The sequence below is a fragment of the Miniopterus schreibersii genome (assembly GCF_964146895.1).
Source record: "Miniopterus schreibersii genome assembly, chromosome: 7".
Classification (NCBI taxonomy): Eukaryota; Metazoa; Chordata; class Mammalia; order Chiroptera; family Miniopteridae; genus Miniopterus; species Miniopterus schreibersii.
Genome location: NC_138108.1, coordinates 38,221,146 through 38,241,359, shown reverse-complemented (window position 1 = coordinate 38,241,359; position 20,214 = coordinate 38,221,146). Strand labels below are relative to the sequence as shown.

Sequence of the window (20,214 nt, the reverse complement as noted above, 5' to 3'; positions counted from 1 at the left end):
GAGTCGTAATATGAATAATATGAGAGCACTTGAGATTTCTTGGAAGTGTTTATCTGTCACCGAGGTAGGTTGTGGTCGAAACCAACAGGAGTCTGACTTGACAAGCCTGCTTAGATGTGAACCTAGATAGCCTTCTGAGTGCTCAGGGAACCTGATGTTCCCCAAGATCACCTAGGTTGCCTCAGAGGTATTTGACCATTAAAGCAAAAGTTTTTAAAGGGAAAAAAAGAAATATAAATGTTTTTCAGCCACTATTGGAATGTAGCTGGACATTGGTTTAATACCATATATTGAAGAGCTGTTCTGCCCACTGAGAATTCAGTAAATTAATCAAGATAGCATGTGAAAAAAAAATTTTTTTTTCAAGATTTTAATGCTGTTTTGTTACTTGGTGACTATTGTAATAATATTAAGTTTTATCAGAGAATTTGTCACATCACCAATAAAAATTAGGATATGTCTACCTATGTACTAGCAGGCTTATGAAAGTTATATGAGGCAGTTTTTTTAAAGTGAAACAGTGGCTAGTCTGTCATTAAAATTGTAATTTTTGAGGTTATCCACCTGTCCCTCTTAATAGAAATTTGTTCTGAATATATCCCTCAATATAATTTGCTTAGAAAAATAGATATATTTAGATTTTAAATTTAAAAATATTTTTTAGGAAGGAGCATGAGGATAGATGACCACCAAATTAAAAAATTCAGCTCCTATCCCTGACCTGGATTCTCTATATCCCTCTTTCCCTGTTTGATTTTTCACCATAGCATTTAGCATTATCTAACATGCTATGTATTTACACTTCTCAAAAGTAGCTATCTCCTTCTATTGGAAAGTGAGAATTCATAGAGAGGAAGTTCTGTTTTGTTTGTTGTTATGTACCGGCACCTAGAACAGTGCTACTCCCAAACCCCCATCCACCCTCCCTACATGTGTGTAAGATGAATGAAAGAATTTTGGTAGAAAAACAGTGGGCTATAGATGATCTGTACTCATACAACATTATTGCAGCCAGACCTGGAGAAGATTGCTGATGTGGATGACTGGACTAGAAAAACAATTTCCAGCATTGTTGTATCGTTATAATATTTTGCTATCACGTTACTTTTTTCGTAACCCCTACACATAAATTTCTAACTTAGCTGACTGATAGGATTAAAGTCGATGAAGTTGTTCTGTTCTTCTTCCTTTTATTATCTTTTGATGGAGATTCTAATGAATGTTAGAATGACAGAAATGAAGGGAGGAAAATGAAATTAGAAAGCTCTCAAGTGCAATTAAAAGTTTCTTATTAATCTGGAAGTCTAATTTTGGAAATTTAAACATGAGGTATTTCATAAAGACACTTTGGTTTTAGCACCTTCCTTTAAAATGCTCAGAAAGCCATATACATTATTTTTAAAAAAATTTATATATTCTGTTTCAGGATGCCACTGTGTTAATATGTAACAGACTTGTAAAAATAGATACTATCATGCAGTAATGATATGTTCTTCATTCTAAATTGGTTGCATGGAGAGAGGAAGCAAAGTAATTTAGCTATAATTACTTGTTTGAAGAAAAAAAATTCCTTTCTGTAGCCAATTTTGCCTTTTGGTACGTGTCAGCAGCCAACAGTGAACTTTTTCATTTAAGATCAGGAACTATAGGTTCCACATTTATGATGGTAAATATGAGAAAGGTGATTCTGCAGGAGGTGAGAACAGCTGAATCTTGTGTATGGCAGGAAATAGCGGATTAATTGTCATTTAGGTAATTGGGTTTTAGATATTCTATTTCCTTTAACACTTGGATTTTGTTACTTGTGAAAGCTATGGTAGTAGTCCTTTGTATTAATCAATACACACAAATAGAAGTTTAGAAAATACAGTTCGACAGATGTAAACCTTAATTAACCTATAAGATCACAATTCAATTCTCAGTCCCAAGGTAAACAATGTAAATAGCTTCCTGTGATTTTTTTATACAAATTATGTTTAGTGCCTTTTAATATTGTTGCATGTTTTCCACACTATAAATATTATTGGTCCACTAGGCAATAGGGTTTCAAAGAGTTATACAGTAATTCTTTCTCTGAAGAACCTTATAGTCCATTAAGGTAAAATATTATAAACATCTCTAAAGGCCATTGATCAAAACTGATAGGATTATATCATTACCACTTTAACCAAGGTAAAAGTTTCCCATTTTCTTTTAAAAGCACTCAAAAGGTAACTTTAATAAACATGTAAATACTACAGATGTTGAAACAGTGAAGGGAAGGGAGATAGAATAGGGAAAGGAATTATCATTTATAAAGCTGTAAATATTTGTAGGTGCTCTGCATAGCTTAATCTCCTTTAATTCTGCTCAAGATGCCTGTGGAGTAGATATTATTTCTGTCTTTCAAATGAAGAGATGTCAAAACTCTCGAGTGTATAGTAACTTGCCCAAAGGTATGAGCAATAATTGTTAGTGAAAGAATTTGAATTTCAGTGCAGGTCCTCCTGCTTCAGTGTCCCTGTTCTCTTGCTTAAGAGCCTAAAAGAGCGAAGACAGGCAAAAAGCTAAAAAGAATGAAATGAACAGCCTTCAAAAAGAGACACAATTTTTAAAAGTGTATGAAACAAAATACTAAACATTGCTGTTTTTCTTTTAAAATACAAAACCGCTTTTTTTTTATTTTGACACTAGTTTACTTGCCCTGCTTTAGATGTTAAAACAAATGAATCAACAGTTTTAATTCCCTCATCATAGGTATTTTGTTGTTTTCTCAGTCCTTACACATAAGTCAGTTTGACTTTCTGGTTGTTTTTATACTTCCTCCTTGTAGGTTTCTAGCATGTCGGCAGTATCAGGTATTAAAACAAATGCAGGTCAGATCATGTTACAGTAAAACTCCTTGTATAATTTATGTGCATTTTCAGGTTCTAGGCTTATTAGGCCTTTATTTGCTGAAGACTCTCAAGTTTCATGAAATAATTTATTTTTAGAAATTATTAGCTTTAACTTGAATGTAGCAAGGTTTGACTGCATATTAATTTATTGAGAGGTCCTGCCTCATTTAAATAGAAATCTTTTATTTCTATCATATTTCTCATATTTTTATTTTCTATGTGGTCAAAATATGTCTACAAGGAAACAAACTAAACTACCTGGTTTCATTTGTTTCTTAGAAAAAACTAAGAAAGTCTGAATACAAAATATATGTGCTGGTAAAATGGAGATGCTTTCCCTTTGCTAGCTTATCTTCTAAACTGCCAGACATTGCAGTGCTCCAGGGCTCAGCCCTGAGTCCATTTGTTCTGTGTGTTCATTCACGCCCTTGGTGATCGCCTCAGTCCCCGGACTTAAAACACTATCTGCATGCTGCTGGCTCCCAAATAGCAGACAGCATCCACCACCACTGCCACCGGGGCTCCTGTAAAGCCTCCTGACTGGCCTGTGTCTGCTTCCATTCTCGCTCCCTCCTACTGCTTCTCTTGCTGCCAGAGGAATCTTGTTAAAATTCAGTGTTTCTCTTCACATTCAGAATGAAATACAAAGTCCTTCTCAAAGCCTTCAAGGACATATTGGTGTATGTTTCTCTCTGTCTTCATCTCATTCCTTTTCCCCCCTAGCAGTGTAGGCCATCTTGCTATTCCCCCGATGTAGCAGCCCCTTTTCCCTTCCAGGCCTTTGCTGTTTGTTCACTCTTTCTCTGATGTTCTTTCTCTTGTTTTCTCCCCCCAGATACTTGGCATGGCTTGTTTTCCCCTTCATTTCGATGTCTGATAAAAATGCCACCATCTTAGAGGTGCCTTCCCTCTTCTCTCGCAGTTTCTCTGCTCCTCGTTTGAACAAGTTCAGTCAGATTACTGACTTCATCTTGTTCATCACTGGGATCCCCAGTCCCTAGAACGGTGACTGGCTGTTCTGCATAGTAGATGCTCCATGAATATGTTAACTGCATGGATTCGTGCTCACAGAATTGGGGCAGTTTTGCAAATTATCAAATATCTCTGAATTTTTCATATTTGAATGGCATTAGTCTCATTGCTAATTCAGTTTCAAATGTTTAATAATCAGGCCTTGTTTGACTATGGGGTCGGATCATGAAAAGGCTCAATTCCATAATATTCCTGGGTAAGAGAATTAACAGCCATTCAGTGGAAAAGTAGGGTAAAATAATGTGCTTGCTAGCTCTACAAACACGTAATACCAGCCATTTTAGTGTTCTTCCTAGGTGCATTACGTATGTAAGAGTCCATTCAAACTTGGTCTTAAAAAAACAAAAGTTTGAGAGTTTTATAGCCCGGCTGGGCGTGGCTCAGCAGTTGAGCGTTGACCTAGGATCCGGGTGATCGGGGTTCGATTCCTGGTCAGGGCACATGCCCTGGATGTGGGCTCGATCAATGACTCTCTCATCATTGATGTTTCTATCTCTCTCTCTCCCTCTCCTCTCCTCTCTCTGAAATCAATAAAGATATATTTAAAAAAAAAAAAAAGAGAGAGAGTCTTATAAACAGAGGGGAAAGACATATGCTTTGGAATCAAATCTGTATTTTACTCCTGACTCTGCACCTAACTAGCTGTGTGACCTTAGGTTAATAACATCTCTGAGCTGAAGTGTTCCCACCTGCAAAACTGGAATAATGGTACCTACCTCACAGATTATTTTAAGACTTAAATGTGATAATTGTGTAAAGCATCTAAAGTGTCTTGCATATAGTAGGTGCTTAAAAAATAGTAGCCTTTAAAAAAAAAATAAAAGCAATAGACAGTATCAAGTGAAAGTATGGTTTGTATTCTTTTTTAAACTTTTTTTTTTTTTTTAATTTCACCACCACCATCACCCCCTCGGCCCTCCCCCCAAAAAAAGAAAAAGAAAAACTACAAAAACCATTAGAGATACACGTGTTACTCAGCTTGAAGTAAAAGGTCTGGGAAGAGAGAATTAAAATTTTTTTTTACCTGGTCATAGAGGTCCCTGCCTCCACCTGCTTCTGCTCCTACTGCTTGGGGCCCCTGGTGTTGCTGGTCAGCAAGGACATGAAGCACACGGTGGACCTGAGCAGATATCTGGCCAAGGTGACTGCCAAGGTGGTCCTGATGCACCCAGGTGATGGCTTCACATCCCATGCTGCTTCGTTTTTATTGGCCTCAGTGTTAGAGCTTGAAGCACAGCTGGCGCACCTCTGTCTGCAGGTGAGGAAGAGATGACGAGAATAACTGTGGGAGTACAAGAAACCAAAATCAAGGGTGAAAGTGAGAGGTTCTTCACCATCAAGCTCCCAGTGCTCTCGATCCTGGGACCAAGATTGCAGTCATTGTGGAAACAGTTTATGCCCATGTGCTTCAGCCATATTCAACCCAGATTGCTCAGTCAGAGAAACAGTGTTTGTGGTGTTTGAAGCCAACCATTCTTACTCTCCATATCCAACAAAGACAGAGACAATGCACGTGAAGTTTGCTTCCTAAAATGTGGAGAACTACACTAAGTTGGGGAACCCCACACAGTTCGAGAACCTCCTAGATTATGGACCTTTCAGAGATGCCCCTGCCTATAGTCAGGATACTGTTAAAGTACATTATGAGAACAACAGCCCTTTCCTTAACTATCACCAGCATGACCTGAGTCATCGATGTTTCTCAAGGGGGTAATACTGCTGCGGAAGAAAGTGTGGACTTGAAGCACATAGAGACTGTGCTGAAGGGCCCTTTCCACGCTGATTACCAGAGCCAGGTAGTGGTGTATCCGCCATTGGTTCTTTAAAGACCATCCCCCTGCCACTGCCCAGGATGTTATTACCGGGATGAGACTGGCAGTGTTTTCTCCAGCCTCCTCCTTATTTTGGGTGACTCTGTAGAGATGGAAATCTGGCCTTCTCTCTTTTTGATGGGTGGAAGACCCATTACATCATTGACTACAACCTCTCAAGCTGTGATTTAGGTATGACCAGTATGTACTGAAGATGAGGTTTGTGGACCAGGTGTTTGATAAGCAAGTGATAGATTTTTCTGACTGTGGAGATCATCTTGCCCAAAGGGGCAGAAATATCCAAGTTGACAGTCCTTATGAAGTCAGCCGTGCCCTAGGTGAGCTGTACTGGACCTACCTGGACACATCTGGCTGCACTGTGATTGTGGCCTACAAGAAAAATCTGGTAAAACAGAACATTTAGGACATCGTGGTGCACCACACATTCAACAAGGTGCTCACCTGCAGGAGCCCCTGCTGGTGGCGGCCATTTCTACATCTTGTTTTTCACAATCATCATCTACATCAGGCTGTACTTTTCCATCGCAAGGGATCCATCCACGGAAGCCAGGATGAAGGTGGCCTGCATCACAGACAGGTCTCAACCATGCTCACTAAGAGCATAGGTCTCTACCATTACACTGATGAGACTATCAGTAAGTGTAAGCAGTCCTTCAACAGTGGCAAGAAGAGCCTGGAGATGGAACGCGATGCCTTGACCAGTGAGATTGCTCTGCTGCGGTCCAGGCCGAAGACAGAGTGCTCTGACCTGTACAACAAAGTGACAGAAATGCAGAAACTGGGTACACAGGTCAAGGAGCTGGTGCTGAAGTAAGCAATGGAAGCTAAGCAGCTGGTGGTTGGCAAGCTAAAGAAAGACATGTATATCGGGAAAGAAGCTCATCTCAGAAAAGCGACAGGAGCTGGTTACCAAGATCAGCCACATCCTGGATGCTCTGTAGCCCCTGCCAGTTTTCCCAAGGGTGGGTCTAGAGTGTTGTGCTTACAGATAGCAGGTGTGTGGTGGGAGGAGGCGGGGGGTTGAAAGAGGCAGTAAACTTCGAGGCCAATGAATGCTAGCATCTGTGTTTTGCAAAAGGCCTTCAAGGAAGAGAAGCCAGGCTCTGCCTCAGGCAACAGAAGCAGCTTAGTTTTTGTCCCTAAAGTGTTTTTTTAAAATAGCCCCAAAACTTAAATTCCATTAAAAATAAAATATCTGTGTTTTGAACAAAGAAATTTTCAGTATTTGATTGCTTTTGTTTTGTTCTGAAGGCTAAGATATTCTTTCAAGCCTATAAGCTTCTTGTTTTATGCCCTTCTAATTCCTGATGTTTGGGTATTTTGCAAGTGTGTGCGTATATTTTAAAGCATGTGTGACCAAAAGAAAATAAAGCAAAAACTGTGAAAAAAATTTTCTTTCAATTACAATTGACATACAGTATTACATTAATTTCAGGTGTACAACATAGTGATTAAACGTTTATATACCTTACGAAGTGTTCACCCCAATAAGTCTAGTATAAGGTTTGTATTCTTAAACTCTTGCCCCAACCATTGAAGAAAGGGTTACAGTTTATTTGAAAAAGATCCAAATTCAAGGGATATGATTCAACAATTGTCTTAACATATTTTCTTCCATGACTTGCAGTTGGTCTCACTCTACAAGAATTTCTGTTACAATCTATTTGAAAGAGAAATAATTTTCTTCACGCTATTGACTACAAAATTTGATATAGAAAAATGTCTATTTTCATAAATGCTTTTCTGCTGAAAGTTAATAATCTAATTTATAAATTTCAGATATTCGTGCTATTCAGTATGGTTCATAAAGCAGAAATCTTTCTATATAAATTTTAAAGATTGGGTTTAATCGTCCTGCTAAATTTAATAATAGAGCTTTTGAGAGACTACTTTATGTGTCAAAAAGATTTTCCTTAATTTGCATCCAGAACTTAAAACTCAAGTTGACATTATAGTAGCATCTTTATTTACTGACCTTCAGGCAGAGTCCTGACACTCTCAGTACCATTTTTGAGTTCAAGAGAAGAAGGGCTGGGGGTTGTGAGGATATTGATGCAATTTCTCTTAGAAGGTTTGGCCTATAATTGTGATTAATAACAGTTGCTTTCGCTATCTGGAAACAGACAGTCTGGTTTGTCTGCCCACAATCATGCTGTGATAAATGGAGCTATTTTAACTCTGGTTTTGTGTATCAAAGAAAACAGATGTAGTCTGGAACTGGAGGCTATAGGAAATATAAAGCCTGCTTAACCTAATCTTCATAGTGCTTGTTTTTGTAACTGACGAGCTGGTCCGTTTAAACAGCAGAGTTTATGTCAACCACGTATTTAATTTCAATTTATGACTTAAGTTTTTAAATTGTTCATTTGCTAAAATTATACCTAAGTCCTTGTCAGGAAGTAAAAAGCCTTGATTAAATTTAATCAGTCTTAGTTTAAATATTGGTATCTTTGCCTAACCAAAATTATTTACTATTATTCAGAGAATAATTATGGGGCAGCTGTTCTTACCTATTTTGTGTGGTCTTAACAGAATCCAATAGTATCAGAAACTTTAGAAGTAAAAAGAGACTATTCAAAAGAATGAGCAAAAGATCAGCTTTGAGGCCATTTGTTAAAAACCTATATTGTGAAATAAAAGATTGGAAAGAGAAAGAAATAAAACTGTTGCTAGTTATAGATGACATGATTGTCTTCATACAAAATCCCAAAGAATCTACAAAAACAAGCTGAGCAAGATTACAGAATACAAGAGTATACACAAAAATCAATCACATTGCTATGTATTACAAACATGTGGAAACTGAAATTTAAAATACAGTTGCTTCAAAGAAAATGAAATAGGCACAAATCTAACAAAATATATACATACTTAGGCACAAATCTAACAAAATATACACAGGTTCTGTATTCTGAAAATTATGCTGATGAAAAACAGCAAAGAAGACCTAAATAAATGGATTGGTAGAAAATTGGACATAATAAAGATGTCAGTTCTCCCCCAGATTTATCTGTTTAATGTAATTCCTACCAAAATTTCAGCAATATTTTTAGTAGATATAGAAAAGATTATTCTAAAATTTACATAGTAAGAAAAAGGAACTAGACCACTAAAACAATTTTGGGGGGAAAAAATGAAATCAGAAGAATCAGTCTACCTGGTTTCAAGACATAGCTACAGTAATCAAGACTGTGGTATTGGAGGAGAGACAAATTGATCAATGGAACAGAATAGAGAACCCAGAAATAGACCCACGCAGTTATGTCCAGTTGATTTTGACAAAGGTACAGAAACAACCCAATGGAGGAAGCATATAGATTGTTCAACAAATGGTGCTGGGATAATTGAGTATCCGTAGGCAACAACAACAACAAAAAGAGCCTTGGCCTTATACCAAAATTAACTCAAAATAGATAATGGACTTAAATGTAAAACATAAAATAATAACTTTTAGGGGGGAAAAAAAAAAGAAAATCTTTAGGATCTAGAGCTAGGCAAAGAGTTCTTAAACTGGTCACCAAAAGTACAATTCATTAAAGGAAAAATTGATAAATTGGATCTTGTCAAAGTTAAAAATGTTTGCTCTGTGAAGGACTCTGTTAAGAAGATGAAAAGATACCCTTCAGAGTGGGAGAAAATACGCGCAAACCACATCCAACACAATACCTATATCTATAATAGATAAAGAATCTCAAAACTCAATAGTAAAATGCAAACACCTATTATAAAGTTAAAATTTAAAAATAGTGACAACATCAAGTGCTGATGAGGATGAGGAGAAGCTAGGTCAATCATGCATTGCTGGTAGTAATGTGAAGTGGTACAACCCTTCTGTAAACAAGTTGGCAGTTTCTTATAAAATCAAACATGCAACTACCGTTCTACCCAATAGTTTTACTCTTGGGCATTTATACCAGGGAATTAAAAACTTATGTCCACAACAAAAACCTGTACATGACTATTCAGAGCAGCTTTACTCATAATAACCCCACACCGCCTAGATGTCCTTTAGCTAGTACAGTAGTCCCCCCTTATCCGTGGTTTCACTTTCCGAAGTTTCCGTTACGCGCAGTCAGTGATGGTCTGAAATAGTAAATGGAAAATTCCAGAAATAAACGATTTATAAATTTTAAGTTGTAGGCTGGTCTGAGTAGCGTGATGAAATCTCATGCCCATCCTGGCTGGGATGTGAATCATCCCTTTGACCAGCTTATCCACACTGTTTACACTACCTGCTAATTAGTCACTTAGCCATCTCATTTATCAAATAGACTATCTTGGTATTGCAGTTCTGGTGTTCAAGTAACCCTTATTTTACTTAAAAATGACCCCAAAGTGCAAAAGTAGTGATCCTGGCAATCCAGATATGCCCAAGGGAAGCCATAAAGTGTTTCCTTTACATGAAAAAGTGTGTATGTTTAGGAAAATACATAGTATATATAGGGTTTGGTACTATCAGTGGTTTCAGGCTCCCATTGTAATGTATTCTCTGAGGGTAAGGGGGGACTACTGTAAATGGCTAAACAGTGGTATGTCTGTGCCATGGGATATTACTCAGCAATAAGAAGAAATGAGCTATTAATGCATGCAACCACATGGATGAATCTCCAGGGTATTCTGCTGAGTTGGGGGGGGGGCAATCTCAAAAGATCTATGTGATTCTATTATAACATTTTTGAAATGACAGAATTATAGAAATAGAGAAAAGGTTAGTGGTTCCAGGAGTCAGGTGTGGGGAGGGGGTGATTATAAACAGGCAACACAGGGTTCCTTGTGGTGATGGAACTGTTTTGTGTCTTGACTATGTCAGTGTCAGTATCCTGGTTGTGATTTTGATTATACCAGATGAGTAGAGCTTTTCCGATACTGAATCTTTATCAGATAACCATAACTTCTTTGTGATTGGCTTTTTCCCCCCACAAAACTTGTAAGTTGATTATAATATTTTTCCTCTAAAGCAATGTTGTAAATAGTTATATCCCAAGACCAGACTATTAAGCCAATTTAACCCATAATTTAGCTGAACATTTAACAATTTCAGGTATATTGTAGGATAGACAGATTTAAGAGGTGACAGAAAATCTGTTGTAAGAATGTATTGATTCCTATGCCTTCTCACTCATGTAATTACAGATGCCCAGTCCAAGAAAAAGAGGCAAGGGGCACCACTGTGTTTGCCATCTCTTACCATGTGCTGTATATACCTGTAGCAGCTTCCTGTCTCAGGTGTATCACCAGGAGAGAATAGATGGGTTGGCTAATACTACTTCTCTTTGGATCTTAAAGAGAACTTTTTATTCCCAGCAATTTTATGTCCAAGGCTCTTCTACACTAAATGTTAGTCTGAGAATACCTGTACTACATTATTAAATTGTCACAGAATAATTAACCTTTTATAGTTAGTTTTGTGTGATTAGCAACAGTTAATCCTAATAGATATTTTTAAATGTAACATCTGTCAAAATTGACTTTAGGTAAAATTTATTTTTAATGTTGTTCTGTGTTGTCAGACACAGAAGCCACTGTGCTATCTATGGCTGTTTACATTTAAATTAATTAAAATTAAAAATCCATTTTTTTTTCATTTACAGTAGCCACTCTTAAAGTGCTAATATTCATGTGTACCTAGGGGGCTACGAAGTTAAATAGTGAAGATACAGAACTTTTCTCTCATCACAGAAAGTTCTGTTGGACAGTGCTGTAAAGCTTTATTTTTTATATATTTTTACATATTGACTGGAAAACTGGCCAAAACAAGTATGTTTTAAAAGTTTTTTCAGTAGACACTAGATTCAAGTCTTTAAGAGTTAACTTTTAAATAAAGTATGTTTGCCACTAATGGTTCCTTTTTCTCAGTGGTACAGTAAATAAAGTCTTAGAATTTCTTTTAATTTGGGCAGTAGCCTCAAATTTAGAGCAAGGTCACCTTGTAATGGCAATAAGCCATTTGCTGCTAACCCAGTTGGTTATAACAGTGAAGGTATGTTGCCTGTATGGAAATTGTTCAGCTCCTAGGAGATGGACACCTGGAAGCACATAGTCCAAGATTTCTTGGTTTGGGCACTGTTGACATTTTTGGCCAGATAATTCTTTGCTATGGGGACTATTCTGTGCATTGTAGTATGTTTAGCAGCATCCCTGGACTCTACTCACTAGATGCTGGTAATGTTGCCCTAGTTGTGACAACAAAGAATGTCTCCAGACATTGCTAAATGTCCCCTGGGGTACAAAATTGCCTCTGTTGAGAACCACTGATGTAGCCCAGAGTCCTAGAGATTTGAAGGAAATAAGAGTTTTAGGTTCCATTACATACCTTCTCCTGTCTTAGTTTTATAGAATAGCTCTAAATATACCCCAAAAATAATGTCAGAACATAGGGAATGCAAGACAGATATAAAACCAAAGTAAACTAAGGAAATCCGGATTGCTTTTCCTAGATATTTGAGCCCCTACCCCTATCTGAAATGGTTTATAGATAACTGTGGTTCAATGTTTATTTTTTATTTCAATTAACATTTATTGAACTCTTACTGTGTGGCAGACACATTTTATGCAGTAGGGCTACAAAAATAGATCCAGAGACATGGAAGCATGCTACAGACTGATGAATCTCAGGAAAGGGGAGGGGAGAGATTAACCAAAGAACTTATATGCATATATGCATAACCCATGGACACAGACAATAGTGCAGTGAAGGCCTGGGGAGGGGGTGGGAGCAGGGAGGAGGGTGTTAATGGGAAAAAAATGGGGATATCTGTAATACTTTCAACAACAAAGATAATTTTTAAAAAATGAATAAAACATGGCCTCGGTCTTCAAGGAGCATATGATGTTTCCTCTCCTTGTCTGCCCTTATCTATCTCATGTTATTTGACCTGTTGACTTGCTTTTGACTTTGTTGTATATGCATTAATTTTCACTGAGTTTAAATTTCAGGTGTGTCAAGCCACCTTTTGGGGATGTATAGCAGAATTAACAGATGATTTTGTTTTGAAGACAGTTTGAGTCCAGCTCTTGTGATCTGTTATTACCCTAGTAATTTATACTTTTTTCCTGTTTCATAATCTCTAAAGAAAGTATACATAAGATCTCAGAGCTGTTGTATAAACTGCACAGTTGAAGCCTTAGCATGAAGAAAATGGACATTTTAAATATTTTTTAGTTGGTTTGAGAGAGAGAGGAAGGGAGGGGGAAGAGAGAGAAACACCGCTTTGTTCCATTTATTTATGCATTCATTGGTTGATTCTTATATGTGCCCTGACCGGGGATCGAACTCGCAACCCTGGTGCATCAGGATGACACTCCAACCAACTGAGCCATCCAGCCAGGGCCAACATTTTAAATATTTAATTTAATAAGAGAAAAATCTTATCAGATATTAATTGCTTTGTTAACATGGTATTCATGAATTTGTCATCTTGATATCAGAAGTTTCCATAGTAGAAAATAAGTCAGATAACTTAAAATCAAACATTACTTTAAGTATCCCCTAAACATTCTATTAGACTTGTGAATAGTCATAATCCCATGTCATACACCTTTAAAGGCTGAGTGTTAGCATTCCTTAGTTGGAGATTGGTTGGCTAACATTTAGCATGTACCTCCACCAAATTCAGACACACAAAAATGTGCTTTATAGCACAAACAAATGGACAACTTAATCCTCTTTTTGGGTTGAGACTCAGGCCCCTTTTAAAAAAACATCTTCACAGTCAGGTCACCAGATACCTCAAGGAGTGGAAATTGTCCATTGTCCTCTCTTTTCATCAGTACCTAGTAAGTTTTATAGTTTACATAATTCACTAGTAGTGTAGTTACTTAAACTTGAAATATACAGTCAATGCTCAGATCACTATATCTAGCTAAAAGGAACTCTGGCTAGTAGAACCTAGATTTATCACTTTTAAGATAGGATTATTGGGAAGTTTCTGTTAAGTCTCAGTCCCTTAGAACACAAAGGAGTAGTTCCAGATAATTTTTTATGGCTAATCTGACCACCATGTCCACATTTTCCACACACAGCATATTCACTACACATCCACCCACCCCCATACCCTGTTGCATGCATATCTGTTCATTCATTAATGCTGTTGATCATACCACAAAATGCACTCTTTCTTGGAGCTGGTAACATCCAAAGGGGATTGTTGAGCCTCTGGTTTCAAAGAGTATCCCAGAAAGCTTCATTTTTCTCTGTTCCAAAAATAAGTTTTTTAAAATGTACTGTATATTGTGGAAGAACACAAAATACTTGTTTTATCCAGTCTGTGTGTACAGAAATTAAATTCTAAAAAAGTGAACTCCACTTTTAAGCAGATAAAGAATTTCCACCATTTGTTTTCTATAATGTTTCGTATTTGGCTGGCCTGTGTTTTTGTATCTTTAAAAATGCCTCTAAGGCTCTTAAGTACCTGGCTTTAGTACTTTGGGCATTATATATTTAGAATGATTGAGAACTGGGGAATACAGGGTCTCTATCTTGTTTTCAGTGGTGGTGGAATTGACTTTCTGTAGCTCCAGTGTTACCTCTCAGGCTAGGTTTATATGTCTAGAATATAAAAAGTTAAAGGAATATAGTTGAGTCAATGTCATGAGTATCCCACATGAGATAATACAGGTCTGGAAAGAGCATTAAGCTTCATGTGATGTGAATGCACACATGCCTTTTAATGGATAACTATACGTACAAGGAATGTTTCAGTCTGAGGCTACCTAATTTTGCTGTTTTTATTCATCTCTTATGCTTTCTTCCATTGTGACAGGCTACATAAAGGTCAGAGTATCATTTCCATTTCTGAAAATGAGCTCTACAGATGTTTCAGCAGCTACTGTAGAGTTGTGCACATGTGTGTTACATGTGTCCAGATCAGTATAGTCAGCTAATTTCTAAATGCCTTGAAGTACAAATAAAGATTGGACAAATGGCATCATTATTATTATTTTTGGTCAGCTCTAGAGTAAAAATTTTCTACTTTGAAGTGTGATCTGTCTTTGAGATTAGGGCCTTAGGTCTGTATGTTTGTTGGTTGGTTTTTTAATTTATCAATTCATCTGAGACAACCAGAGGAGGTTCTCTAGAATTTTATAAAGACTATTTCCAGTAATTGTCTTATTATAAAGACTCATTGAACATTTTTACTTAAATTGTGTTTTTGTTTGGACACTTAATCCTTCAATGTAGTTGACTTACATTGTTAAGTAAAACTAAAAAGATTCCTAGTCCCTTTAATTGCATCAGCTAAGATTCCTGATCTCAGTTCAAATTCTATTATCACTGACAGAAGAAGCTCACAGACCTCTGCCATGAAGGGGTTAAATTCTTTCATTAAGTATGTTTATGAGGGACCACAGCTATGCCGCCTGTACTGCCTTTTTTAAAGCTTTCTAGTTCACTAATCAAATGTATGTTAGATTGATTATTGTAAAAGTATAAACCATAGAAAATTTGACAAGATAGATGTGTAAATTATCCTTCTGACAGAACTAATGATGCACTCCAAGCACCTTCTGTTTTCCAGCACTTGGTGAGCGACTTCATTAAATATGCAATGGCTGTTGGGTGGCTTCTCAAATGATGGTTCAGTTCCTCGTGGAATTGCATTATTACTAGAGGTGTAAAACCAGGCAGACAAGCTCGCTGTTGGGCATCCTGCTGAGGTTCTAATGCGCTCCATCTTGTTGGAGCAGTTGTTAGCAGTCTTTTCAGGACAATTAGATCCATAACCACAGGACACATTCAGTGAAGCTATATTACAGATAACAGTGGAGACTGGCATTGACTGCTCCTCACCCCTCTCTGTGGAGCCGCCTCAGTGTGGGGAGTTTATAATAATGCCACTTCCGCCACTCACAGAATACTTACTTTTTTTTTTAATCCCTTGGAGCAAATCTGGAAATAACTGATTTGTAACTTTTTTTAAAGTTCTTAAAATCATAGGATATTTGAGGTGGAAAGACTTTATAGATTTTAATCCCTTTGCGGATGAGAAAAGTGACCCTGAAGCATTGTGGTGAGTTGTCCCTTAAGGAGATAGTAGGAGGTAGAGATTACAGGAATAGCTGGTAGAGATTATATGAATAGGAATTTGTACTGTTTGGCTTCTAGTTTTAGAGCTCTTTTAAATAAAATTTTTTGTTTTTGAATTTAAGATTTTTGTTCCTGCTGTACCTTGTTTTTCCCCATCTTAACACGAGTAATTTTTATTTTTTTATTTCTAGAAGCTAAACAGAAATATATTGCTTTCTGAGGACATCATGTTGTTATTTTAATGGCAATTTGATGGTTTCCTGGAGAACTGGACACAAAAGATGCTTTGAATTGAGCTTGAAATGGTATTTAAGGTTTCCAGAAGGCAGATGCTGTGGCGTATCACTGCAGCCTGATAAATGGGAGTGCATTTTAGAATGACAGGCTGAATACTTCAATGAAGGAAGGTTTCCCGTTTCCATTGGCCAATTAAATCACTGTTGATGACTTTAGATCGTTAATGAACATTCTTGGAAAATGACCATTTGAATTCAGTTATTACAATAATACATTTGAAAAATACTAACCACAAATAGACCTATATGTAAATTAAAAGATTTATTCATTTCACTACAGATAAGTCAGCATATTGCTTTGCTTTTTGATGCCAAAGCAAATTGATATTCTAGAATTCTTTTACAGATTAAGTACATATCCTTTCTTACAAAAGTTCCACTTAGAAAGGTTATTTTTTTATTGGGTACCTTTTAAAAGATGATATATGCTGCTAGCCATTATATTACTTCATTATTTCAGAAAAAATTAGACCAGGAACAAAGAAGGGAAACATTATACAGTATATAAAAGCAGAGGATTAAGTTTAAGATGGATTAGGTGTTTGATTTATTTAGTGCCTAAAGAGATCCCTGATTTGGGGAAAACAACAGGAAGAAAGTAACTATGCAAGTTTATTTAAAAGTCATTTGAAAAGAATATGCAAATTGAAAAGCTACATAACCAGATTTTTTTTCTCCCTAAATCCAAGGTTCAGATTGTCTTAAAATTTTTAAAGCTTTTGTTCTCCTTGGAATATTTTTTGGGTGTGTATCCTGTCATTTTTGCTGTATTATACCCAACAGATTCACCTGAATATGATGTTTTTCTTGAGTTAACTTCATTTTCTCTGAAACTTTGGCTGTTTCGGTTGTTAAAACAGGAGGTGTGTTCTTTTGAAAAACATGTTTTTCTCATTTTGTTATTTGTAAAATGGGCAGTAATGTCAGTCCAAGCTTTCTTCATCTTCATTTTACAGTTTACAGAAAAAGGAGACACTGCGGAGCACAGGCTTCCCCTGGGAGTACATTGCGCTTAATGAGCTTGATAGTCTGGTGGGCTCAATAAATCAAATAAAGCAAAACATTTCTCATTTTTGAATAAAAGCATTTATCACACAGTGTTTGTTCATTCGTGGTCACAAGATTGATTGGTTCCCAGCATCACAGTGTATATTGAAGCATTTTTTATTTTGTTTTTCCAGTGGGCAAGTTACGGAAGCAGTGGCTAAAGGAAAGTATCTCTGATGTCGGCTTTGGGATGCTGAAGTCTGTCAAGGAATATGTGGACCCCAAAAACATCTTTGGAAACAGAAACCTTTTATAAACCCATTACTATTGTTACAAAAAAAAGTCACTTTTTTTTAAAAGTCTTCAACTATGGTTATGCCAGTAATCATATGTATCATGGACTGTATTTCAGCTACATTTGTTTGTTGATTTAACATAAGTTTGTTTCATTCTGTAGTTTGTTTTGTTTCTACATTTATGGGTTGACAGATGGTATTCCTAAGTCTCTCTCATTTGGTTGTCATTTCTAATTTTAGTCAGGCAGCGAAAGTCTGCCAGTTGTTATTTCAGAGGAAGATGCTGCCAGGTGTTTTGTATTGATGTTTCCTCTTGGGAACAAAGGCAGATTTTGGTGTCATCTATTGGTTTTTCAGCCTCTTTTTAAAAACATTTTAAAATATCTCTGGGAAGCAGATCTTTTGGGCAGGATTCCACTAGGAGTGATACCCATGTATGTTTAAGAGCGCATTCTAGTGTGAGTGGGCCTGTAAGGGAGGATACTCGTGAAACAGTATTGGAAGCCTGTTACTTACGATGCTCTCAGTTCTGTAAGGTGCTTGGCCTACCTTTTTTTGAAATTAGTATACAATTATAAAACTTTAAATCATTAATATACAAATTATTCTGTTTGGGGACACATTTTTGTTCTCCATTTTTCTGTTTCTACTGAAGTATGAGCTGTATTTGTATCACCGAGATAACCTATTGTTATATCCTATTTCATTCATAATATGTTTTATAAGAAAAGCTGACGTATTACTCATTGTATGTGAAGAACAGGTTTACCATGAAATGTATGCCTTTATTCAACTTACAGTCCTAATGTTTGTGATTTCACATTCTTGTTGCTGAGATGCAGAAGCAGCAACAGGAGAGAAGGAAGACTCCTTACGCCCAATGTCTCCAGTTCAAAGAATTGTTTGGCTAAAGAAACACAGTCATCATTCAGCTATTGAATTTGAAAGCCTCAACAGTTTCAATGATAAATTCTTTTTTTTTAAATTAACCCAAACAACATGATAGGTTTTCATATAAAAGTAAAATTTCAGTTTAGTTTTTAATAATGGTTTAATGCCTTTTTTGAATTACTGGTTTAACTTAAATTTTAAAAAACTGTAATGTATTAATATACATGCATAATCAAAAGTTTGAAATATCATATTTCTTAATAGAACATTAATCACATTTAGCAAACTTTTACATTCAAATCTGGGTATTAAAATACGTGAAATGATTACTTTGAATCACTGTCAAGGTTCATGATACACATTTTGAGATGGATTCTTTTCTTAATGCAATACCTAACTTTTGATAATTTTTTAAAATTAGTATTTGATCAGATAATGTAGGTCAAAACGCACATGATCCTGTAAAAGGACACGCTGTCTGTCTGTGTAGCAACAGCTCCAGAATATTTTTGGGCAGTTTGATACATTTTATATCTGAAGTAGCCTTAACCAGAAGAGTAAAAATTTAAAATTGACAAAATGGTATTTTTAAGACTTCAAAATGATAAATAACTTTTAATTAATAAAATTGGCTTCAAACTAATAAGCTTAAATCTGTAAGAAAATCAAAATTAAATATTAGTTTAACAACATAAACTAAATACTGATGTATTAGAAGCTGCCTCTTTACATTCGTGATTTATTTTTAATTATAAAACTTCCAGCAGATCTGTGCTTAAAGCCCTTGATATTTGAAATAGTTGAATACTTGATGAGGAAATTACACTTTATTTGCCTTTAGAATTATAAAAATCTCAGCTTTATAAAATGCATCTACTCATGAAAGTGATTTCTCTAATTGGTAATAAAAATGTAAAATTTAATATGCTACTAATATCTCACTGGAGTGTATACATGTTTCTGAGTAATTTTTAAAAAATAAAACTTACAGATTCATAAGCAGATCCATTCCTTTGCATGTGATTGTTATAACATTCTTTCCCAGGGAGTTCAGATTTCAACAACCTCAGAAATCTGTATTTGATATTAGGAAACTATAAATGTAACACCTGAAATTGTTGTGTTCACTGTTCTACATGAACCTTGTGGAAATCAGTGATTTATGTCTTTGTTTTTCTTCTCCCTTGTTTGCAGGACTCCCCAACCTTGATTTTATAGTGATGACTACATTTTGTAGTTGGGGTCATTTCTATGGGCATCATTTTGAAACACAGGAATACTCACCAGTGCTGTTTCACTCTGATTTAGTAAATCAGAAAGCCTTTTCCCCACTTTCATACCACACAGCTGAGGGGCGCCGCTGCATCTACTTAGTGTCTGTGGAGAGCTTTTTCTTGACTATGCACAGAAGCACTGAACCTTGCCTCGTATTTCTGAAAATGGCCTCATAAAAGTTAAAGCCCGGAGAACGTTGTTTCTGTGAGGCTTCTTAACTCATTTTGAATGCGTTTATTTAAAATTTTAAAAAGTTGTGCCCTATTTGGTTTTCAGTACTACGTAACACTGACTTGTCTTTCTTAGTCGTGTTTCTAATATTTTATTTGATCCATGTCACATTTGGGTTGGGGTTTTAGTGGGAATGGGAACTTGCTGCTAGTGAGAAATGGCACTGAAACTAAAGACTCAGTGTGAACAGGCTTTATTGACCCTTAGAGTAACTTGCCTTAATGTTTGGTGCAATTTATAGCGCATAAGTGAATTTAGTCCTAAGCTGAGTAACTTGAGCTCTTTTAGTTTAGTAAGAATTGTAAAAGCCACTTGCTTATTGTGCCCAGCATATTACTACAAAGAGAGAGGATTAAATTCTTTCCTCTCCCTAGGAATTGAGTTTTCTCCCCAAATGCTTACATATTATATATAGTGCAGTAACTTAAAAGTTATTGATGAAGCTGGAGCTTTCTGCTGTGCGTAGCCGTG

General features: G+C 36.3%; 1 protein-coding gene and 1 pseudogene across 3 annotated transcripts in view; both read left to right on the top strand.

Moving 5' to 3' along the window:
* AGPS (alkylglycerone phosphate synthase) overlaps positions 1-19,239 on the top strand; it is a 116,207-nt gene extending 96,968 nt beyond the window's left edge. For both annotated transcript variants that reach the window (XM_081143240.1, XM_081143241.1), the window contains one exon: positions 17,245-19,239. In XM_081143240.1, coding sequence (XP_080999366.1) covers positions 17,245-17,366 — 122 coding nt within the window. In that variant the 3' untranslated portion in view covers positions 17,367-19,239. The remainder of the gene's footprint in view (positions 1-17,244) is intronic.
* On the top strand, positions 4,949-6,681 carry LOC308559905 (dolichyl-diphosphooligosaccharide--protein glycosyltransferase subunit 1 pseudogene; annotated as a pseudogene). Its single transcript has one exon. The product of its transcript is annotated as a dolichyl-diphosphooligosaccharide--protein glycosyltransferase subunit 1 pseudogene (transcript).
* Positions 19,240-20,214: the final 975 nt, after the last annotated feature.